The sequence below is a fragment of the Artemia sp. Qi Xiang Cuo genome, chromosome 18 (genome assembly GCF_049724085.1).
Source record: "Artemia sp. Qi Xiang Cuo chromosome 18, ASM4972408v1, whole genome shotgun sequence".
NCBI lineage: Eukaryota > Metazoa > Arthropoda > Branchiopoda > Anostraca > Artemiidae > Artemia > Artemia sp. Qi Xiang Cuo.
This window is the reverse complement of record NC_142811.1, coordinates 11857813-11883498: the sequence shown is the minus strand read 5'-3', so window position 1 is coordinate 11883498 and position 25686 is coordinate 11857813. Positions and strand designations below refer to the sequence as shown.

Here is a 25686-nt window from a genome sequence, read left to right as displayed (position 1 = left end):
ATTGCTATAGTTAGAACTTAATATCGAAGGAGCTACTCTGCTTGTTATTTCGTGTCCCAGAATTAAGTTATGTTTAATATTATTTTAGCCTTGTCTCATTTATTACAATTCAGTATTAAATACGCAATTAAGTACGCACTAACATTGCGGTATGTAGGTATCGAATTGATATTGCTGCTTACCACAGTTACTACCAGTGACGTCGTTTGGAGGGAGCTACGCCCCTGGTTACTACTAATTGCTAAAGGAACTTCTTTACTTGTTATTTAATGTCCCAAAAGTAACTTATGTTTCCTGGATCCTTAGAACTTTCCCCCATGTAGTCAAATTAGACATCAAATGTGAAATTTGACATTATTATTTATCCTCTATGCTATTTCTCCGACTCTACAAGCTCTTGACAAGGAAAATACATGTTTATAGCCATCAGCAGTTTTGTATTGATCCCTACCAAGTATTAGTCCCTTTCATATCAGCTTTAACACATTTTCAGCTTTTTTGTATTACAGTGAAGGGGTTGGATGAGGATAATTCATCACAAAGAATATATTATTCGTTAGTTCAGTCTTCATGGCTGGGGGAGAGACAGAGTTAAACATGAAAAAGTTGTGCACAAAAGTTTGCTGGTTTGGCTCTTCCCTCTCTTAAGACGCATAAATCATAATAAATCATAAATCATATGTAAAGGGTGATTTTTTTTTTACAACTGTTAAAAACAGGGGTTGAGCTAGGGGGCGAGTGATAGCCTCCCTCGGATTTGAGAGAACTGTGGGTTAAATAGCTTGAAGTAACCAACAGTAATTAAAGAGTGGGGCTGCCCTCTCATTAACCCTCCTGCTCTTTAACTGAAAGTCTTATAGTTATATTGTACTCTATATATATATATATATATATATATATATATATATATATATATATATATATATATATATATATATATATATATATATATATATATATATATATATATATATATATATATATATATATATATATATATTTATATTTGAGCAATAATTGTATGCATGTATTTATTTATTTATTTTTCTCGAAAACGGCTCCTTATTTTTTCGGAAAGTTGATATTTTGGGATATTCTTGCATAAAGAACGATCTAGATAGGTCAGAAGTCTGAGAAAAACTGTTAAAAGCCTTACTTTGGGTTTTTGCAAATTGGGTCATGTACTATGCCAGTACATCACAGTATTGCAACAGTCTGTCCCACAAGGTTTTTGTCAGAGGGTCGTTACCTGTTTACATAAGAAGGGGAAAGACCCTAAAGATTGTTCTTCGTACAGGCCCATCACTATTTGTTCAGTTCTAGCAAAGTGACTAGAGGAGATACTGTGCCCTATAGTGGCAGCGCGAGCGGATGTGGGTGACAATCAGTTCGGTTTGCAGTCCGGTCTCGGTGTTCAGAATGCACATGCAATTTTTATTTCAATTGTTGAAAAGTTTAAGATACGAAAAACTCTGCTATTCGTCTGCGCAATAGACATATCTAAGGCGTTTGCTTCTGTCTTACATTAGCAAGCAGTCCTGTCACTACTAAGGGCAGCAGTTGATCCCTTTGTTTGTAATTGTCTATGGCATTGGTATCAAAAATCTCAAGTAAGAATTTGGTCTGCGGGACAGCTTTCTGGACCCATAGATATACGTAGGGGTGTTAAACAAGGCTCAATAATCAGCCCTGTGATATTAAACAATGTAATACGTTCTGCGACAAAATCGATAGAAGATTTTTTGATAGATGATGGAATTGATGCTAGTCATCTATCTTACATATGTTCTATTTTGAAAAGTGATAATTTAAAATCTTTACAGAAAAATATTAATGCCGTCACGTCTGCACTTGGTGATATTGGGTTAACAATAGAGCTGTCTAGGACTGAATTCGTCGCTTTGAACGACGGAACATCATGTTGTTGATGTTTGCGGGAAGATACTTCTCCAAAAGCATAAGTTTGAGTATCTCGGATTCCGATATGGGAATTCTATCAAAGCTACTAAAAATCTAGTTATTGCATCACTTAAAGAAAAACTGCGGAAAACTTACGGTATGCTAGCACGAACTAAAGGTCAATTTGACAAAATTACGCTCGGTTGTCTTTGTAAGGCCATGTTTGCGCCACATGTCTTTTTTTTAACCCCTTTATGGAATTGCTTTAGTAAAACCGAACGTAGTCAAATTCGTTCAATTTTGTTTCGGTTTTGTAAATATTTATTGTGAATTCCCATACGGTTCTGAAACTCATTTGTTTCGCAGAAGTATAATATTTTTGAGATAACTAAGAAAATGAATGAGTTGTATACCCGTTTTCAAAGTCGAAATAGAACAATACACGTTTTTCCATTGGCTAGTCTTGTGCATTAAAATCGTGATTTTGATTTCCTTTGTTTTTCTCTTTTCCATAGTTATCGCAGTTTAATTTTGTTTTGTCGCGTTGTGTGATTTTTTCGTTATTTTTTTCTTTCATTTTTATAACTCCTTCGAGAATTTAAATTGTATTTGTATGAAGGGTTGAAATAAAATTATTATTATTATTATTATTATTATTATATGATATCATGTATAGAATAAATAAGATTATTGAGTTTCCAAAGGATCAGTTATTCATATAGTAAAATGTCTGTTGGAAGGCCAAAAACCGAAACTTTTGACATAAATAAGGTCATCAATGCCTATCATACCTTTGTTAAAAAAAAAAACAAGTTTTGGCGATATGTATTTCGTAATGCCGAAAGAAAAGCCAAGGTAAAATGAACCAAATAAATTGAAAATGTTAGCGATGATAAGGTCATCAATGCTTACCATACCTCTGAAAAGCAAAAACTGGACTAGATAATTCGTTGGAATAAATTTTTTTTTTGTCCCACTACCTGAACAATTAAAAGAAACAAAGGATCGGCGATATGTCTTTCATAATGACAAACAACAAGCTAAGGCAAAAATTAAAGGCCCAATAAAAAATAATATAATTTTACAAAGGTACTTTTTCTAATTTAAGATCCATTTGGACGTCATGACACCAAGAAAAGGCTCAAATTGTCTGCGTTTAGAAGACAAGTGACAATGAGAATCCCTATATTGAAGCCTGCCGCGTGCCGCGACGCGAAGCCGCTGGCTTCGCGGTAATGTAAATATATATATATATATATATATATATATATATATATTTATATATATATATATATATATATATATATATATATATATATATATATATATATATATATATATAGATGATAACTATGTCTTTTAGGATGACTTAATCTCCCGAAGTCCCCGGGGGAGGGCTGAAAGTTATGAACTTTACCCAATGTTAACATTTAGTATTGGTTATTGGGATGTATCCAGACTTTTTCTGGGGGAAATTTTTCTGGTAGGGGGGGGGAGGGGGCCGGTGGTTATGTGGGAGGATCTTACCATGAAGGAAGTTTTCATGGGAGAAGAGACATTGCTATGAAGGGGGCGCCGGATTTCCCAGCATTATTTAAATAAAGATCAGAAATTATATATGAAAAAAACAAGTTTTTCAACTGAAAGTAAGGAGCAACATCAAAACTTAAAACAACAGAAAACATTACGTATATGGTTGGGTTCATCCCTAGTCAATACCTCGCTCGTTAAGCCAAAGATTATTTGGTACTTTCATAAGAGCTATTTATTCTAATTAACGGCATTTGTGATTAAGGGGTTATTTTTAAAGAATTGGAACAGAATTCAAACTTTAGCTTAAAGAGCAAGGTATTGACTAGGGGGCGAACCCTCTAATATACGTATTAAAAATATAATAATATAGAGGTTCGTTACGTAAGTTAATTCGTAAGTTACGCGTATTTATTACTAATAAAAACATTCGTAAATAAAATTAAACAGGTTTCGAGAAAGCCATTTAACCAAATAAAAGTAAAATTAATATTCAATTTTTTTTTAATTATTCATGTACGGTGAGCCAAAATCAAAACCTAAATTAATTCAAAAATGTTCAAAAATTAAATAGAAAAAAACAATTTTTTTTAACTGAAAGTAAGGAACGACGTTAGAACTTAAAACGAAGAGAAATTATTCCGTATATGACAGGGGCTGTCCCCTCCTCAGCGCCTCGCTCTTTACGCTAAAGTTTTACTTTCTCACAACTTTATTTTCTTTAAACAATGATATATATTTAAAAAAGTTAAAAAAAGCTTGTTTTTTTTTAATTATCAGTAAAGGCAGTGGGAGCAGTGAAGATGTTAAAAGTAGAATAGCCCAGGCTCAGGGTGTTTTTTCACAGTTGAAAACAGTTTGGAAGAACAGGAAAATAATTCTGCAAACCAAGTTTAGAATATTGGAAGCTACAGTGATGCAAGTGGTCAAATATGGTTCTGAAGCATGGGCCCTCCGAAAAGCGGATGATGGTTTTCTACATGTTTTCCAGAGAAATTGCCTACGGATTGCTCTGGGTACCCGGCTGACTGACCGTATTTCAAACAGTAGATTGTAGGAAAAGTGTGGTTCAATCTTGGTTTCTTGGACTATAATGAGAGAAGGGTTGAGATGGCTAGGGCACGTTCTGTGGATGAAGGATGACAGATAGCCAAAAATTGTCCTTTTTGGCCAACTGTCTAGAGCTAAACGGAAAGCAGGTTGTCCGCGGTTGTGGTAGGAGGATGTCTTAAGGAAAGATTTAAGGAAATGGGAAGTTCCTGGGAGGGTGTAAAGGGCGATGCTTTGAATAGATTGGGATGAAAGAGGAGTGTGCGTAGCTTTGTTGGCCTCGTGCAGCTAGGTGCTGCGGTGAGTTGTATTTAGTAGTAACAGGTAATTGCAAGTGTTTTATTTACAAATCGCTATATGAAATGTTTAAACTGATAATTTTATTGTTTAAATTCATAAGCTCTCCATAAGCTCTTCCATTCTGGAAAAAAAGTTTTTCTTCCATTTTAATTACCCTTGTGTTTCCGAAGTTGTTAAAAGTGGGAAAAATTTAACTTAAAAAGCGGGAGATAAAGAAGAGGGCAGCCCCCCCCCCCGTACAAAGAAATAATTATGTTCGTTTTAACTTTAATGTCGCCCTTTACTTTCATCTGAGTAAACTTGTAATATAGTATCGCTTTGTTTTTAATACACTACCCAGAATCACCCTAAATACGAGAAGACTACCGCCCACTCAAATCTCACCCTTTAAAAGAAATTTTAACTTTTGAGATTATACTTCCAGAAGAAAAGCTCATTTATTGCATTCACTTCACGAAATATGGGATAATCATTGTTGCAGGTAAAGCTGCAACTAAAAAGCAAACCACGGTCGATAGTAACCAAAAATGTAATGTACATTAGTAAACAACTAGCCTATGAGAAAAAATAGTCTTTTTTAGCTTAATCAGTAAAGGTAACTATTATTTCGATTAATCTCATTAGTAAAATGCTATTTTAAAAACAAATTTACATGGATTTTGAAAAAGCTGAAACCCTTCAAAAAAGGCGTCAGGACAAAATGAAAAGTATACCATTAGAGTCAATATCGTTGAAAACCTTAGATAGGAAATTTTAAACCTTCCCTACTCAAACAATAGGAAAATTACTGATAATGACTTGATAATGCAAATATTAAAGTGCCATATGACACCCCACAGTCCACTGTTGGTGTCATTTTTGGAACGGAAAGCCTGGGTTGAATAAAATGGGAACTATAACAATTTGCAAGGTAGAAAATCATATGTCTAAGGTTTATAATCCCCCTTCTTGTGTACTCTCCCTCCAATTCCGCTAGTAAGTTTCATAAATCGTGAGATGACTAGTAAAAGTAGCAAGCTACTGCAAAATCGTCGAGAGATGATTAATAGACGAATCAAAGCTTTTGATCATATCTACGTATTCTTCCTCGTCAATTTGTCTCCGTCATAAAATGTCACAAATAATAAAATGTTACTCAATCATAAAATGTCACATGGCACCAAAAATGGCATTATGGTGAAATTTCTAGTGTAGAAAATACTGGAAAACAGAAAAAATGGAACAAGATTTTATTTCGCTGTAACTTTCATTTTCATTTTCAATGCTGTAATAACAGGAAAAAAAAATATTGGTCATAAAATTCGTTTTCAGTGAAGCGCCAATGACAGAGCAGGCTCTAGACTTTTCCAGTTAAGAAGGGGGGCAGTATCCAAACTATTGTTTTTAGTGAAACTATAATTGTATTGAACAGTCTTAGAAAGAAGTAATAAAATTAAAGTAAATATTTGATATATAATGATATTAATTGCAGAAAGCTCATCTGTTCAAAATTTTACTATAATTTTAATGTTTATTTTCAATATTAAGTACAAAAGAAGATATTATAGAAATTTGGTTTTCAGTAAAGCGCCAATGACGCAGTAGATTTTGGACTTTTACAGTGAGAGAAGGACGCAACGCCCAAACTCTTGTTTGTAGTGATTTTTGTTCGTTTCAAGCTTGATTTGCATATCAAATTTAAGTTTCATTCGTTTTAAGATTTATTTATTCATTTATATTAGTACCTATTGTAAGTTTGTTTGCTTTCATATTAGCACCTATTGTATGTTCATTGTGGGTTTCATTTATTCTTTAACAGTAATTTCTTGTAATTTATTCATTTATATTAGTATTTGTTGTATGTTTTTTTTTGCTATTATAGTTTATTTAATTTCTGTGTGTTTTGGGTTTCATATATTTTTAAATAGTAATTTCTTGTTGTTTCTAGTTTGAATTTAATTAAAAAAACTATTTTTTTCAACTGAAAGTAAGGAGCAACATTAAAGCTTTAAACAAACAGAAATTATTACGTGAATGAAGGGGATTTCCGCCTTTTCAACACTTAGCTCTTCACGCTAAAGTTTTTGTACTTTTAAAAAAGCTTCCTATTGTTCTAATCAAACGAACCTTGTGTTTCAGGACTCATTCTTAAAGAATAGGAATAAAATCCGAACTTTAGCGTAAAGAGCGAGTTGTTGAAGAGGGGAAAATCTCCTTCATGCACTTAATAGTTTCCATTCGTTTTAAGTTTTAATGTTGCTCCTTCCTTTCAGTTGAAAAAACTTGTTTTAAAAAAAATATAATTTCTGATCGTTTTTAAGTAATGCCAGTAAATCTGGCCACACCTACATAGAGAACTCCCCCTCCCCACGGAAGAATCCTCTAGACAATTCAATCCCTGTGAAAATTTGCCCCTGACTATTACCCTTAAAAACTCCAAGCGTAATATATAGTCGGAAAAGAGAAAGCAAATTATTTAAAAATAATTTTTTTATAGGGATAATGGCAAATTCCTCCAGTGTATAATTTACCCTGACAAGCTCACCCCCTGGAAACTTCCCTGCCCATAGAAAAATCCCCCGTGGAAAAGCCCCCAGCAAAAAATTAGCCCCCTCCCCCCCTCGAAAAAGTATACGTACTTCACAATAACATATAGCCTACTATGTATAAAAATAGGCAAATTTTATGACTTATAGAACTTTTCCCTGGAGCTGTGGAGGGGGGTCATGTTATATCCAAAGCCATAGTTTTTGGGCCTTTCAACTATGGTGAGAAAAATGGGTATCTCAAATTTTTGGTCGGATGAATTTGGAAAAAAGGGGCGGGGGAGGGGGCCAGGTTACCCTGAAATATTTTTGGTCACTTAAAAAGAGCACTAGATCTTTTAATTTCCGTTCGAATGATCCCTATCCAAATATTCTGGGATACAATCTGGGTCGATACAATCTCCCCTGAAAAAAAACAAAAAAAAACCAAAAAACAAACAAACAAATAAACACGCATCTGTGATCTCTCTTCTGACAAAAAATTCAAAATTCCACACTTGTGCAGATAGGAGCTTGAAACCACTACTACAGGGTTTTCTGATACGCTAAATCTGATGGTATGATTTTAATTAAGGTTTAATGCTTTTAGAAGGGGGGGTGTCCCCCTTGCAAATTTTCTCAGGCTCGTAGCCTTTAATCGGTAAGATTAAACTTAATAAAACTTATATATTTAAAATCAGTATAATAAGCCAATTCTTTTGATATATCTATTCGATATATCTATTTGATATATCTATATATCTATTCGTATCAAAATTCCATTTTTTAGATTTTCTGTTACCATTGAGTCGGGTCGCTCCTTTCTTACAGTTTGTTACCACGAGCTGTTTGATTTTAAAAGGTATTTGTATCTGCTGATCTTAAGTTTAATATTGCCTTTACTTTTTTTGAAAAGTTTTTGTCGGAAAGTTTTTTTTTAATTAATTAACATGAAAAGCCAATTCTTTTTATGCATTATTATGGTCAGAATTCAATTTTTTTTTTTTTTTAGTTTCGGTTCCTATTGACCCAAGTCGTTCTTTACCACAAGCTGTTTGATTTCACAGAATAAATCTTCTTTTTTATTCGTGTTTTTAAAGATTATTTTTTTATTGTTTTATTTTTACATTTTTTTATTGTAACTTTTATCTACTTTTTAGTCTTCTTTTTCTGTTTTTTTTTGGCCATCTTCAAATGGCTTAGTTGAGAACTCGGCCAAAATATTTGTATTTTTCTTCTTTTTTTCACTGGCTGTGCATTTTTCTTCTGTTTTTGTTTACTGGATGTGTATTGCCTTATTTTTATTTGTTGTTCTACGTTTCCTTGTTTTGTCATGCATTTTGGAGCATCATTAGCACTTTACTGAAAACTATGATGAATACTAACAACTGAATTGCCAATGTTATTGATATACAGCCACATAACTTGTGAATCTAGGAAGCACAAAGTGCCAAGGATGGTGAAATTGAGATCTAATTGTTTGAAATGGTAGAGTAGAAACAACTATATATACAATTATAAGAAAAAGAAGAAAATTAAAAATTAAAAAAAGACAAACGTAGGTAAATAATCAGCCAAAAAAGAGTCAATAAGACACAAAGCAATTTAAGAATGTACAGCATTCCTTTGAATTTGCAGTTTTATTTAGAAATTAACAGATTATAATGTTTGAAGTCTTATGGAGGGAAAGCGTTGTCAAATGTAAAAAATAGTTTTGCTTAGTTAATGTGGCAATACTGACAAAATGCGGCACCACCCTAGAAACTTCAACATTTAAGCAACCAAAAGAAAGACTTTAAAAATCGCGGTTTTAAGGTGTGAATTAACTTACGATAGGTAAACAGCCCGTTCAGATACTCGGAGAAACACTCAAAAACCGATCGGTACCATAGGAAAACAGTTCGGTTTTTTCCATAGAATCGATCGGTTTTGTGGCTAGGAATTTTTTCTAGTTTTCCTATGGTACCGTTCTGTTTTTCGTGTGTCTTTGAGCAAAAATGCACAAACATTTTTGAAAGTGGAAAGCATGTCAACTGAAAGTTCAAGATTGGTGGTTCTTATCCACAAAGATCAGCTTTTATTCAACAAAAAGGCTTGGTATAAACTAACACGAACGAGAAAGATGCTTGGCAAGAAATATACTTGGCTTAGAGACTTTGCTTGTACATGTGCGTGTTATCTGTGCTTTTTAGGAAAATTTTGCACCTATTTCCCCTCGGCACTTTTCCCCTCGTACCGATCAGCTTTTCTCATCCATTTTCCCGCACCTGACAGGACCTCAATAGGGCAAGAAATGTTCTTTTATGTCCTTTGTACTTTAAGAAGAAAGGAGTACATCTTGTAAATTCATATTTTTTATGTTTTAGATTACTTACAGTTACTGTCTACTTAATTCTTTGTTTATGTTGCTGTTTACTGTTTATATTGCTACTTTGAGTCTTAAAAAAACAGAAAAGCGTCTTAAACTATGCAGACAACCTATGAAAATGTCATTACATCAAAAACTACACACAAAATTCATACTGTCTAAGTGCATACTCAAACATCTTTTTATGATGTAGCATATCATGCTTTTCTCTGTCTCATAGCTCTCTATCAAAATTTAATGACATATGTGTCAGATTCCTTTATTTCTTTTCAGAAGTGTGATCAGATTCACTGAAAGCCTGGTATGTCTGCAATCTAAAAAAAGAGATCACTCTTTTAAGGTCTGTCAGGAAGAAATCTGGAAGAAAGGGAAAATTTACAAGGAAAGCTATAAATATCATGAAAATATTTTTCTTTGAAAAATAATACAGTAAATATTTCGTTCAAGAAGGACTGAATAGATAGATTTGGGTAATCAGAATAAAAACGTTATAGATTCTGCCGAATTTATTTCTTTTGAGGCACTTTTTGCAATTTTACGATGTGAAACCTTAACCATGGTATTCTTGTTATTTTGCTAAGCATTACAAAATTAGTTTGAAAAAACTGTGAGAGTAGAGCAGAAGTACTCATCAATATAAGCACCAAAAACCATAAATGTAGTAATAGTATGTCAGTTGACTTCTGCACACCCATTGACTAGTTATTCGGTTAAAAACTGATTCCCCCTCCCATCTTCTGGATAAATCACATCACTTGCAAAATCTAATAGGGAGACACTCTGATCCTAACTCCTGTGACTTTTAAATGTAATCTATAAGGCTCTATCCCCACAAAAGTTTCATATGGTTCCAGCCTCCTGAAGGGCAAAACTGGGATGCTAGTAGCTACCTCTTCCGTATATCGGCCTTGGTCAAACAATCATATCTGGCAAATTTAGGATGGCCATATTGGTTTCCTTTCTTTAGAGAGGTGGGATTAATCAGGATATTTGAATGAATACAGAGACTTTTGCTGTGCTGTGGCTATACCTATAAATTCATAGCTCCTCAACTGACGAGCTCAGAAAGGTTTTAAGAAAATATATTATAGAAAGGTAATTATAATATATTTATATATTTTATAAATATATAAATATATTTATAGAAAATATATTTTATAGAAAATAAATTATAGGTATAATAGAAAATAAATAAAATAAATAAATAATAGAAAATAATAGAATAATAAAAAAATAAATATAATAGAAAATAAATAAAAGGTATAAATATATTTTATAGAAAATATATTATAGAAATATATTATAGAAAAATATATATAATATATTATAAGAAAATATATTATAGAAATATATTATAGAAATATATATAGAAAGGTGATAAGAAAATATATTCAGCATGTTGAGAGCTCTAAGCCGTCGCTAAAAACAAGAAAAATGTAGACGTTACGCAAGAAAGTTCAAAAACACAGATTAATGGTTAGTATTTCATATTTTTCTTTTTAATGTGGATTTTTGAGATTTTTTTATTGTTCAGTAAGACCACAATCTTCCAATTTTATTGATAATTCCAATTTGCTTTGGCAAAGATTAACGTTTTATGGCACAAGTGGCAGAAAACATCTCTCTCTTGTGGTAGGATCTTTTTGTTACTCAAAGCGGTTATCATTTCCAAAGAATCGATCAAAAATCTTCGCAATCACCGGAGATTCGTTTCATTGTCAGGTGACAATTTATGAATAAACACGGAGCTCACTGAGACATTCAAGTCATAATTTAGATCTATTTTTCAAAATAGGAAGGGCGCATAAAACTTTTTTGAAAAGCGTTTTAGAACATGAAAAATAGATCGGGTCTATTAAAATCCTTATTCCTGAGCATTTTAACCCCCTTTTGGGAAAAACTGTTGTTTTTTGCACAAAACAGTAGAGAATGCCACTTTGCTGTGGCGTGCAAGATCTGGGAGAGGGCACAGAAACTTTCTGTCCAAGGTTTTAGACCATTAAAAATCGGCTTGTTTTTTTAGAATATCCATTCTACGGCATTATGATCCCATTTGGGTCAAAATTAACGTTTTGTGCCTCAAAATGGCATAAAACGCGACTTTTCTGCTGCACTATTTTTGTGCAGCAGATCCCGTTTTGTGCAGCAGGAGCAGCTCCTGCTGCTCCCATTTTATTAAAATAGGCACTCAATCTGGCGATTTAATGTCAAATATGCCCGCTATCAACATTCCAAGACCGTCGGTTTGGTACGATCATCCCTGGCTGATTTTACATGTTTTGGTCATTTACAAAAGCGGCGTCTTACTAAAATCCTAGCTAAGAGCAGTACCTTCAAAAATACTCACTCTTTGCAAACTCTAGATAAAGAAAACCAAAGATCCTTTTCCTGTGTATAGAGTCCCAGGTAGAAATAAGTTATTTTTATTGGAAGATTTTAATACCCAGGTTGATAAAAATAGGGATAGAAGGTATCCTTGCCTAGATAAATTTAGTGTAGGAAAAGAAAACAGTAACGGTTACAGACTGCTGCAATTTCGTTGGTATAACAATCTGGTTATAACCAATACAGTATTTGAACATAAAAATGGTTCAAAAGTTAACATGATATTAAAAGTAAAGGTCAATATCTAGTAATATTTATAGTTAATTTATCAAATTCAGGGCCGAGAAAAGTATTAATAATGATAGATCACACTTAGCAACATCAACAGGAAATAATTTTATGATTTTATTTGGGTTTCCCCAGGTTTTCTTCAGTACCTAAAAGAAACACAATGGCTACTATGATTTCTACGCTTCCTATAAAGGTCCAATTTAATCCTGAAAATCACTCTCACTAGAAAACATTGGAATATTTCTAACCTGATATAATAGTCAAAAAACTAAAAAAATGAGACTTTTTGAAATATCTATTAAATTTTTAATAATAATAGGGTGTTTTAACTGATAGGTTACCTTTTGTAAACTTTGATTCTGAATCAATCCAAAGGTAAGACTTCAAAAATAATTAATGATACATAGCAAGGACATTATTGCTTAAACTTAAAAACTTGAAATATTCAAAACAAGTAAATAATGATTAAAGAAGAATCAAAACCTTAATTTAAACTATTAATCAGTTAGCTATAAATTAAAATCATCAATAAATATTTATAAATTTAAGTTGAAGAGTTAAAAGAATAAATTAATTCTTGATGTATTAATAGCATTTTAGTTTATAACTCAGACAATGAATTTTGCCTTTCTTCCGTTTTTAGCATCTGTTTTTTGAAAGTTCTACTACTTGGCTTGTAAAAAGCGGTTGGTGTATCGTAAATGACATGGAATTGGACGAGCTTGCAAAAAAGCTGAAACTGTCAGAACTATTTGACTCAGGATTTAACCTCTTGTCAGATGCAATGATGTGAAAGGCCAACTGTTGCTTTTTGAAAGTCCTTTGTTGTTCCAAATGGTAATTTTAGGTTCAAGAATTTTGAAGCTTGGAACATTTGAAGCTTGGAACATATTATTTAAGTGAGTGTTGAATTACTCAATCTAATTTTTTAAATTCAATTTAATTTACTGCAAACAAAAACATACATCAAATAAGTTGAAAGAAAAGCCCCCCCTCCCCCCGCCCCAAAAAAAATGTAAAAACACTTAAAAAGAAACAAACAATTTAATCCTAACCGAATAAATGCCTCTATAATTTATTTTTAAACAACCCTAAAAACTCAGCCACCCAAATGCTTTGTACAAGGAATGCTCTCTGGATTTGACCTTGAGACACCTGGCCCTGAAAAGATGGTATAGTGGCCAGGCCTGATTCTACTTCTATTCAGGTCAAAAAAATTACACTCTTCCCCTACTCTTCTATATTTATCTTAATATTAACCGTAAATCTGAAGATTTAAGCCTAAAACAGCACTTTTTGAGAGCTCAGGAACTCCCATCCACCTACAGAAAAATCCACTGCCCTTCTCACCAGCAAGTGGTGCACAGCTATTCAACGTCTTACGAATTTCTAAGAAGCTGTAAATTATTATGCACAATTAAATAAAATATAAAAGTAATTGTATCTGTTAACAGTTGACTTTGAGGGAAATGCATGCATCTTCAGGAACAAATACGCCAACGTGTAGCAATATGGTCCCCGAAACTTAGAAGTTGAATATGTTGCTTTTCAAACAATCTGTGGTAAAGAACTGTAAATAAGAAACGATGCGGCCCAATAGTAACCAAAACTCTAAGAAACATAAAAAATACTAACCACAACTGTAAGAGTCTTTATAACAATATATATAAGAACGGAATTTTGATGCTTATTCAAAATAACTAAAATTCATCAAGTTTAAAGTTACCATCAAAAACTACAAGCCTGAGAAAATCTGTAAATTTTTTTAAACAGAGGGGATACACCTCCAAATCCTCAAAAGATCTTAAATGAAAATTAAACCATCAGGTTCAGCATACCAGAGAATCCTATTATAAAAGATTTCAAGCTCTTATGTGTAAAAATGCGGAATGTTTTACTTTTTGCCAGAAAAAGATCACGGATGCGTGTTTATTTGTTTTTTTTTTTTTTTTTTCCCAAGGTTGATCGTATCGAACCAGTGATAATAGAAGATTGGGAGAGGGCTGATTTGATCGGAAATCAGATGTTCTAGTGCCCTTTTTAAGTGAGAAAAAATATTGGATGGCAGCTAGCCCCCCCCCCCCTACGTTCATTTTCCCCCAAAATTGCCCGATGAAAATTTTGAGATATCTATTTTTTCAGCATAGTAAAAAAATCTAATAACTATGTTTATGAGGATAATTTGATCCCCCACAGTCCACGGAAGGGCTGCAAGCTACGAACTTTGCCCATTGTTTACACATAGTATTGGTTGTAGGGAAGTATAAAGATGTTTTTCAGGCGGGTTTCTTATGGTGAAGGGGGGAGGGGTTACGTGGGAGGATATTTTCAGGGATCAATCTTTGTCTCGACGGTGTTTCCTCCCCTTTTCAAAAATTCTACAGACATAACTTTTTATGGGTACTCTTATGCTCAATGAATTTTACATATTTAAATCATCATCAAAACAATTTATCCTAATTTGGTTTCCCAACTATTTTCTTTCATTTTGTTTCGGTTTCTACCAGTTCACATGTTTTTAGTCTCCTCTGTAGTTTGTCTTTTTTTCTCTTTGAAATATTCTTCTTGTATTGATGAATAATAAGTAGAAATCTTAACCAGAGTAATTTTACTTTTCCTGTATTGTTCACTGGCGGAGAAGAGTCCTTTTTCTTATTTTTGTTATTTGTTAATTGGTAACATGAAATTCCATAATAGGCAACAAAATTTTTTTTAAAGGGGGCAACACTCCACGAGGGACAATCTCGAAACAATGCAAAAAATACCCTAAAAAAATTTAGACTTGAAAAAAACTTGACATTCCCAGGAAGAGCATAGACCCGAGGATTTGTTGCATTCGAAATGTTTGCGGTGTTTTAAGATATTTCCCTCTCCTGTAGGTTTGTGTTATCAAGATTTCTGATGCAAATTGGAATCTAGGGTGCAAAAATAGGGCTCTAAAGCACTTGGTGCAGCTTGGTACAGATGAGACAAGTAATGAAAAAGAAGAAAATATAAAAAGAAACTATGAGTGATGGCAGTGCAGTATATTACAGCTTTTCTACAGTCATACCTGACAGATTGTACCTACTTTGCTAAGCGAGGGTATTTACGTCTAAGAGATTTGCTACAGTAAATTGCAATTCTTTTCTCTATCGAAGTTTAACAAACTTTCCAGATTGTCTGGTCTGCCTTGTAATATGTTGTGAAACAGGCCATCTTCTGAATTACTGAGTTGAAATAAAACGCCAAGATTACCCAAGATCACCACAAGATTTCAATTACTTAAGGATAAATTCCAATTACTGGAACAACAGAAGCTTAAAATAAATTGCCCCGAAAATCAATCTGAATCATGAACTTCAACAGTGAAGGGCTAGGGTAAAAACCCTTCCCTGGAAAAAGGCCAATAATGAAACGTCTTATTTTGAGACCTAGGCCTCTATGTATTCTTCCCCTTGGATGTACTTAAATCCAAGTTAGCTTCGTCTTCACTAGGATATTATTCCCTATTAACACAACAAAATAGTCTAATTGGTTACCATTACGCCTATGGATTGTAAATATCGAGGTAAATCTCCCCCCCCCACAAAAATGAAACCCACAAAGTTTTGAAGAATAGAAAAATAAGTTTGCGAACTAACATTCGAATATTGGAGGCCACAATAATGACAGGGGTCAAGTTTGGTTCTCAAACGGGTGCATTTCGAAAGCCCCCCCCCCCACAAAAATGAAACACCCTTGTAGAACTTTTTGGCTGTGTCTTTGATCAAGATCTTTATTTTCTTAAGATTGTTTCACTTTGAAATAACTTATTTTAGCAAAAAAAAACAAAAACCTGCTGCAGCTTCTACAGTGAATCTCTGCGTATTCAGATATTTCTGCCCTTGTGTGGGTACGAATTCTAAATAGGAAAGACCTGCCAAACGAAAAGCGGGTTAATTTATCTCAAAGGACCAAATAGAGGTAAATGGTAAATCCCAACAAGTCTATCAATTAGTTTATGATAATCAGTGATTTCCTACCCAAAACCTAAAACCATGTTGATCATTAGGAATTAAAAATTGAACTTTAGAAAGATAGCATCAGTTGCTTCGTATTTTCAAGTTTTGAAGAATAGGAAAATAAGTTTGCGAACTAACATTCGAATATTGAAAGTCACAGCAATGACAGGGGTCAAGTGTGGTTCTCAAACGGGTGCATTTCGAAAGCCCATGGAAGATTTGTTAATTTTTTTCCCAAAGGAATCGTCAAAGGATAGTGTAATGTTCTCTTTTGACGGACGGCTCATAAGTCGGTAATCGGTACAATAAATTTGATTCGATTCCAATTTCAAGGACTATAATGAAACAGAATTTAAAATAATTTGCCCACGATTCATGGACGATAAATAACAGATTCTCAATGTGCTTTTTGGTTATCTATCTGAGGCCAAACAAATGGAATGTCATCCCCGCATGGGGCTGGAAGAGATCATAAAAAAGAATTTTAATGAAATCAGAACTACATAGGATAGTGACGTAATTTCATCAAAATTCTGGGGGGACGGGGCAAGGTTGGAGCAAATTTTCCCAAATCAATTGAAAACTGATCCGTTTCTGTAGATGCTTGAATCATACAGGCTTACTTTAGTTTTGACAAGATTTATTGAGAAACTAAATTTCAGCTAGAGAGGAAACTGAAATCTAGGGGGGGGGGGAACTGAGGTCTGGGAGAGGATGTTGCCCCTTCTGCCCCATAGTAAATTTTGCTGTGCATGGGATGTGCAAAGCTTGAATTTACAAAATAGATTCTGCTGGAACAAGAGTCCAGGCAGGTCTGCATGCCTCAGGGAACCATGGAGAGTTATTAGTGGTAGCAGTAGTTTTATCAGGCTTATTAATTTTAATTAGCTTTTCCATAGGAGCTTCTTTCTAAATTCATGTTTCTATCCCCACCATAAGACGGATGGAAACAGTGCATAAGACGGAACGGTACTAGTACATTAAACGTACTCTTTTATATACTGTATATGGAATATCAAACTGGAAATGCTACAGATACCGAGACCGATACCCGGTCATAAAACAGTTGTTAGAGGAGAATTGAGTGAAGCGGGTGGTCTAATATGAATGTTAAAATTACAATTTGGGATTTGCCAAAGACAGAAAAAGAGGCAGTTGAATTTTAACCGAACTTATAATTTTGTTCATTAACCATTATAACCGGGTATCTGTCTCTGGTTAGGTTAGGTTACGTATTTAATATATGGTATGCTTTACCCCCCCCCCCCCTGCCCCTAACGTGCAAATATATAGCCCAAATTTGTTTCTAAACTATTATATATTCATCCTATTTTATTTTATTTCATTAGCATTAACCAAACTTGACTTCCTTAGCAGTATATAAAAGAGTACGTTTAATGCAGCAGTACCAACGGAACTATAAAAATATAGTAGCGCAGGCAATAGTTTACTATTGAACATGGTAGATGGGGCCTTAACTATTTTGATTATTGGTGAGGTAGATATAGTCCTTGAAGCATTCATATCCGCTAACGCTCATAACGCTCGGTATCTGCTATTATAGGGTTTCTATACTCTCAGTTATGAGAGTATGGAAACTTTCATGAAAAATAAAAGAACCGTTTTCAGTCCTAAGAAACTCATATAGTATCAAGAAAATCGAAAACTTTGGCCTGGAACCTTCTTTTGTCTATTCAGGCATGAAAACGGTAATTTTCTAAGATTTTTTTTTCTAAATTGGGATTTCTTTTAGGCTATACCATACTTTCATGAGCATTGCCATGCTGGACCGTGAAAGAGATTAGCAAAACTAATCAATCAAATCTAACAACGATTTTCGTCGCAAAAAATTCCAAAATGAACAATCATTTGGCTCCAAAAAACAAACGCACCTTCAAAGGAAATCTGGTACTTATCTATTAGCTGGAACACATGCGAGACGTGAAGTTTGGTTAATGCTAATGAAATAAAACAAAATGCGATGAAAATATAATAGTTTAGAAAAAAATTTGGGGTATATATTTGCACATTAGAGGGGTGGGGTGGGGGGGGGGGGGTAAAGCATAGAATATATTAAATGCGTAACCTAACCTAGGTACCTTGTTTTGCCCCTTCAACCACAGCAAACTAAAGTTTAAATAATTTATTACGGAGTGAGCAATACCTCACTAGACAGAGGAAACCTGTTATTCATTAGGATATTTGAGATTCTATATGCGGTTCTTGTCGCATGTGGTCCAGCTAACCGACAAGTACCGGAAATCTACACCTTTTTAATTTTTTTGGTGCTATATATTAATGATTTTTCACCCACGTTTCTTTTTTTAAAGTGGCTTCCGCTACTAACCAAAACTTTATAATTGCTTATGAAGGTCTATTTTTTTCTTTTTTTTTAACTGAGTTCCTTATTTTTATTTTGCTGTGCAAATTTACACTTATTAACTTCAAGCGATTAAGCAAAATTTTGACTGGTCTTGATACTCTAACCATGGCAGGTGACTAATACTTGTTTACAGTCATTAGAACTCATTTTCTGCCATTGAGCCCGTCATTTCCATCCCTGAGTACAGGTAATTATCCATAGTAAAGACACCCTTGGGTATATTAGAGATTGCAAACAAGTTCATCATGGTCATCAATAACATCTACAATCATCAGCTGTCAAAATTAAGATTAGCGAGATCATCTTCGGGATACCTTTCAACTTGAGGGCGGAGTTCTAATTGTCTCTTTGGAGATAGAAGATTTCTATTTAGTTTTCCAGTGTTCCAGTCGTCTCTGCTGGAGTATCTTTAGACTGGAGAAAGGAGTGATGGAGAATATTGTGGGGTTTCTGCTTTGCTTTGGATCAGCTTTTGGAAATTTTAATTTTTATTTGGATCAACAGGAAACGAAAAGAACGCTCGGTAGGTAGTTAAACACGTTATAAATTATTACAAAATAAAATACTATGGTGCTCTCCGGTTCACAGAGACATCGTATGTAAAAATTCTCAAAATTTAGAAAAATATATCATTATGTTTCTTATTTTCCTTAATAACTTAAAAGCATGTCTTATTTTACTTGACTATTATTAAAATCTTTAGAATTTTTTTTTCTTTTTGTCTTGTTCTTTATTAACGATATGGATTAGACTAGAGGAAATAAAAAAAAAAACAAAAAAACAAAGAAACAACTGACTTTTCTTACTTAAAGTGCTGCTTGCGATGTACAGCAAAATCCAGGATATATATATATATATATATATATATATATATATATATATATATATATATATATATATATATATATATATATATATATATATATATATATATATATATATATATATATATATATATATATATATATATATATATATATATATATATATATATATATAATATATATATATGTATGTCTATGGATGGGGACTGGGGGAGTCCAAGATCTACCAGTTTCGCTACCAGGGCTGGAAAAGGGGCTATTGGAGTGATTTTGCCCAATCAGGCCTCGCATTACCATCAAAATCAACCCGAAAAAATATCGAAATTTTGAAATATTATTAACAATTCCAGTAAGCGTTGCTTCTGGAGAATTTATTTCATTGTTATTGATGTAAATTTATATTCGATTATAACACCAGTGCGGCTTACAGGACGGATACTCGATACAAAGGAGAGGGATATTGAGTCCATAGACCTCTTAAAGAAATCAGTAGCAAAAACTACTTTCTTTTTTCTGCGCATGTTGATTAGATTATTTGAATCTTCAATAGTAAAACGTTTCACAGATGATTACGAATCCAGATGTCAATTTTGGGCTTATGTTGCGGGGGGGGGGGCTAGAGCCCAAGGTGCTACCATTATAGAGGCAAACCCAGACGTAATTCAAAGCCAGAGAAATGACTAGAGATTCCTTTCTGATACTCTAGTTGCGCTTACAGCCATAACCATCTAAAAGGTGTATATAGGATTGAGAAAGGGTAGCTTAATTTTAACAATAGAGAGGACAATTCAAGCGCATTAAACGAGAGATGAATATATTCTATTAATTTTTAGTACAGAGTTTTGCTCTATTTCATTTTTCAGTGTTTTTTTTTTTTTTTTTTTTTTTTTTTACTGAATTATCTGTCGCTAGGCTACGAAGGAACGTACAGTCCCCACGTTGATTATTCGAAAAAGCCAAAAAATTATTATAAATGGCAAAAGATCTCCAAAGTGGCTGTTTTCTTACAGATTGGGATACTTTCACTCTCAGGTCAGAAATTCCCTGGCCCGAGAGTGACAGTTTTGTTTCAAATCGGGATAAGGTATTATAACACCAAAATTATAAATATCTACCAGTCTGAACGGGAACTCACCTCTCTTAGAGATCCGTTATTTTAATCACAATACTCTTCAATTTGAGCCTAAATAATGACAAAATGTGAGAACAAATGATATGGCAGTTGAAAAATGAAAGTAGACTTTTTCATTTTTTTTCCTATTTTATTCTACTGTCCTTTCTAAGTAGTAGAAAGATCACACCTCAGACGATTATTACTTTCCAAAATTTCTACGCCGAAGAGTGACATGATAATCTTTTTTTAAATTGGCCCAAAATGTAAGGACAAAAGATTTCCGAAAAAGGCTTTCCGTTTGAGGTACTGAAACTTATTTAAGTCTATCAGTGTCCAAAGAGGATATTCCTATTTGGTAGGGCCTTCCATTCTTATGCGCAACACTGTTCAGCTTACAATTAACTTATTATAAATAATAATTAGAACAAATTTTTAGGTAGTTGAAAATGGAGAATAGGCTTGTCCAATTTTTTTTTCTAGTACCCTCCTTAATTAGTGGAAAAATCACACATCAGTAGAATTTCGCCTTCCATGATATCTAGGACCTTCTCCAAGGAGAGGCAATTTTATTCAATCAAACAGTTCGTGGTAACGAACTGTAAGTAAGGAGCGACCCGGCTTAATAGTAACCGAAACTCTAAAAAACGGAGTTTTGATACCAATAGATAAATCAAAAGAATCAGGTTTTTATGTTAATTTAAAATACATAGTTTCATCAAGTTTAGCCTTACCCATCAAAAGTTACGTGCCTGAGAAGTTTTCTGTATTTGAAAAAAAGGGGAAACAACCCCTAAAAGTCATAGAACTTCAATAAAAATCACACCATCAGATTCAGCGTATCAGAGAACCCTACTATCTTCAAGCTTCTATCTAAAAAATCTGGAATTTTGTATTTTTTGCCAGAAGAAGGATCACGAATGCGTGTTTATTTATTGATTTAGTTTTTTCCCAGGATTGATCCTATCAATCCAGTAGTCATAGAACATCATGAGAGGGCTCATTCGAATGGAAATTAAAAGTTCTAGTGCCCTTTTTAAGTAACAAAAAATTGGAAAGCAGCTTGGCCCCCCTCCCACGCTCGTTTTTTTACCGAAGTAGCCCAATCAAAATTTTGAGATAGCCATTTTGTTCAGCATAGTCGAAAATATAATAAATATGTCATTGAGGATGACTTAATCCCCCATATTTCCTGGGGGAAGGGCTGCAAGTTATGAACTTTGCCCATTGTTTTCATATAGTATTGGTTAATGGGAAGTATACAGACGTTTTCAGGAGGGATTTTTTTATGGTGGGGGGGGGGGTCAGAGGAGGGGGTTTTGGGGAAGGATCTTTTTATGGAGGATGTTTCCTTGGGGGAAGGGACATTTCTATGAAGGGGGTGTCGGATTTCCCAGCATCATTTAAAAAACGATCAGAAACTAAATAAAAAAAAACAAGTTTTTTTCAACTGAGAATAAGGAGCAATATTAAAACTTAAAACGAACAGAAGTTATTACGTACATGAGGGGGTTCTTCCCCTAGTCAATACCTCGCTGTTTACGCTAAAGTTTTTTTTAGCACTTTCAAAAGATCTATTATAATTAACCGGCCTTTGTGATTCAGGGGTTAGTGATTCGAACAGAATTTAAACTTTAGCGTAAAGAGCGAGGTATTGACGAGGGGACGAACTACCTAACATAAGTAATAAAAACATATGAATATAGAAGTTCGTTACGTAAGTTAATTCGTAAGTTGTGTCAGAACAAAATTTCAAGAAAGCCATTTAGCCAAAAAAAGTAAAATTAATATGTAAATTTCGTTTTAATTATTCATGTACGGTGAACCAAAATCAAAACTGCATTAACTCAAAAACGTTCAGAAATTAAATTAAAAAAACAAGTTTTTTTTACTGAAAGTAAGGAGCGACATTAAAACTTAAAACCAACAGACATTATTCCGTATATAAAAGGGGGTATCCCCTCCTCAACGCCTCGCTCTCTATGCTAAAGTTTGACTCTGTCTCACAACTTTATTTTTTAAAACAATAAAAAACTTTAGCGTAAAGAGCAAGGCGTTGAGGAGGGGACAGCCCCTTTCATATACGAAATAATTTCTGTTCGTTTCAAGTTTTAATGTCGCTCCTTACTTTCACTTAAAAAAAACTTGTTTTTTTTATTTAATTTTGGAAAGAATGAGGTGAGACAAAAACTTATGAAAAAGCTATTTAGTTTAAGGCACTGGTACATCCTTCTTAAGTCTACCAGTTTCCAAAGGAACGCTTCCAAGTGGTAGTGCCTGCCATTCGTAAGGGCAAAATTGTTCATTTTACGATTGATCAATTATAGATGAATTAAAAACAGAGAGAAACTCGTTAAGAAAAAGAACGAACTTTTTACAAACTGAAGACCAAAAGTAAAATTTAAAGTAAAAAAAGTACTTAAGGATGAGAGGGCTACGGTTTTCTTGTCAACCTCTTACTCTTTGGGCTGAAGCTCAACTTACGCTTTTAAACGGAATAATTTACTGTGAAATACAACTAAATAAGCGCGTTTATTCTCGTAATTTTTTAATGCAAAGAAGTTCTTAGCACAAAGAGAGTGGAGCTATTTGGAGCGATCCCTACCTTGATTAAATAAAAAAAAATAAGTTTTTTAAACTGAAAGTAAGGAACGACATTAAAACTTAAAACGAACAGAAATTATTCCGTATATGAAAGAGGCTGTCCCCTCCTCAACGCTTCGCTCTTTACGCTAAAGTTTTTTATTGTTTAAAAAAAATAGATTTGTGAGAAAGTCAAACTTTAGCGTAAAGAGCGAGGTGGTGAGGAGGAGACAGCCCCTTTCATATACGGAATAATTTATGTTAGTTTTAAGTTTTAATGTCGCTCCTTACTTTCAGTTAAAAAAACTTGTTTTTTTTATTTAATTTTTGAACGTTTTTGAATTAATGTAGGTTTTGATTTCGGCTCACCGTACATGAATAATTAAAAAAAAATCAATATTAATTTTTAAATGGCTTTCTCGAAACCTGTTTAATTTAATTTACGAACGTTTTTATTAGTAATAAATATACGTAACTTACGAATTAACTTACGTAACGAACCTCCATATTCTTATATTTTTAATACGTATATTAGAGGGTGTGCCCCCTAGTCAATACCTTGCTCTTTAAGCTAAAGTTCGAATTTTGTTCCAATTCTTTAAAAATGACCCGTTAATCACAAATGCCGTTAATTAGAATAAATAGCTCTTATGAAAGTACTAAATAATCTTTGGCTTAAAGAGCAAGGACTAGGGGATTAACCCAATCATATACGTAATGTTTTCTGTCGTTTTAAGTTTTGATGTTGCTCCTTACTTTCAGTTAAAAACCTTTTTTTTTATATATATTTTCTGATCTTTTTTTAAATAATGCTGGGAAATCCGGCGCCCCCTTCATAGCAATGTCCCTTCTCCAATGAAAACTTCCTTCATGTTAAAATCTTCCCACATAATCCTGACCCACTCCCCCCCCCCCCGATCAGAAAAAATCCACTCTGAAAACGTCTGTATACTTCCCAATAACAAATACTAAATGTTAACATTGGGTAAAGTTCATAACTTTCAGCCTTCCCCCGGGGACGTTGGGGGGTTAAGTCATCCTAAAAGACATAGTTATCATATTTTCGACCATGCTGAACTAAATGGCTATATCAAAATTTTGATCGGGTGACTTTGGGAAAAAATGAGCGAGGAAGGGGGCCTAGTTGCCCTCCATTTTTTTCGGTCACTTAAAGAGGGCATTAGAACTTTTAATTTCCGTTCGAATGACCCATCCCACGATACTCTAGGACCACTGTGTCGATACGATCACCCCTGGGGAAAAAACAAAACAAAAAACAAACAAATAAACACGCATCCGTGATCTTTTTTCTGGCAAAAAATGCAAAATTCCACATTTTTGTAGATAGGAGCTTGAAACCTCCGCAGTAGGGTTCTCTGATACGCTGAATATGATGGTGTGATTTTCATTAGGGTTCTATAACTTTTGAGGGGCCTTTTCCCCTTTTTTCGAAAATCAGCCAAATATTCTCAGGCACGTACCTTTTGATAGGTAGGACTAAACTAGATGAAGCTTATATATTTGAAATCAGCATTAAAATCTGATTATTTTGATGCATCTATTGGTATCAAAATTCCGTTTTCTACAGTTTTGGTTACCATTGAGCCGGGTCGCTCCTTACTTACAGTTCATTACCACGAACTGTTTGATACTTACGTGATTCCCATTTGTAGTAATCTATGCTGTTGATCTATATTTTCGCTTGTTTCGGTTTTACATTTATTTAGACTGGCAAGACCCTTTTTTTGATATTTGTTTCAGGTCTCCCTGCAAATAATTATCAGAACGAGAAAGGGCCAGCCAGAAAAATCTTTTCTAGAGGACAGGAGTAGTTTTAGACCTCAGCCTCTGGGGGCGGGGGGTGTAAGGTATACCACAGGAGTGTAACAGCATAAAATGAAATGAGCCAAATGTCAGATGTCAGGAAAACTGCCTGTCAGTTGTCGTATCTGTCGTGCAATATAGTTTTTGTCGTGCAATGTCGTATCTGTCGTGCAATATTACATATGTAGTTTTATACTATAATATAATTTTGCTTTTTGTCTTATATAGAGAAGACATAACACTTGGTCTGTCAGTTTTGAGTTCTTTTTTATTTTTTATTTTTGAGTTTTGTTTTATTTATTTGAGTTTTATTGGTTGCTGAAGCTCTTTTGTGTTTTTAGGTTTGCAGACCGAGCTGTACTACGTTCGAGAAGGAGTTTTAAATGACTATGCCTTAAACTTTGTAGTTCCTGTCCCGTTTCATATATCAGAGTTGTTTTTTACTTGGGAGGCTCTTAATTCAAAGCAAGTAAGCATTGTTTTTGACATTTTTATTTTATTTTGTCTGCTTAGAAGATCAAAAATCAGTTATCAGAAACTCAAATATCCGTTTAAGGTTGTGGTAACAAACTGTAAGTAAGGAGTGACCCGGCTCAATAGTAATTGAAACTCTAAAAAAAGAATTTTGATACCAATAGATACATCAAAAGAATTAGATTTTACGCTGATTTCAAATATTTAAATTTCATTAAGTTAAGTTTTTTCCATCAA

At 33.7% G+C, this 25686-nt stretch overlaps 1 protein-coding gene across 1 annotated transcript in view; it reads left to right on the top strand.

The window, feature by feature from the left end:
* The first annotated feature begins 19039 nt into the window (after positions 1-19039).
* LOC148941206 (inactive tyrosine-protein kinase RYK-like) overlaps positions 19040-25686 on the top strand; it is a 180381-nt gene continuing 173734 nt past the window's right edge. Inside the window, exons 1-2 of the mRNA XM_089104119.1 lie at positions 19040-19156; positions 25317-25444. Coding sequence (XP_088960245.1) covers positions 19063-19156; positions 25317-25444 — 222 coding nt within the window. The 5' untranslated portion in view covers positions 19040-19062. The remainder of the gene's footprint in view (positions 19157-25316; positions 25445-25686) is intronic.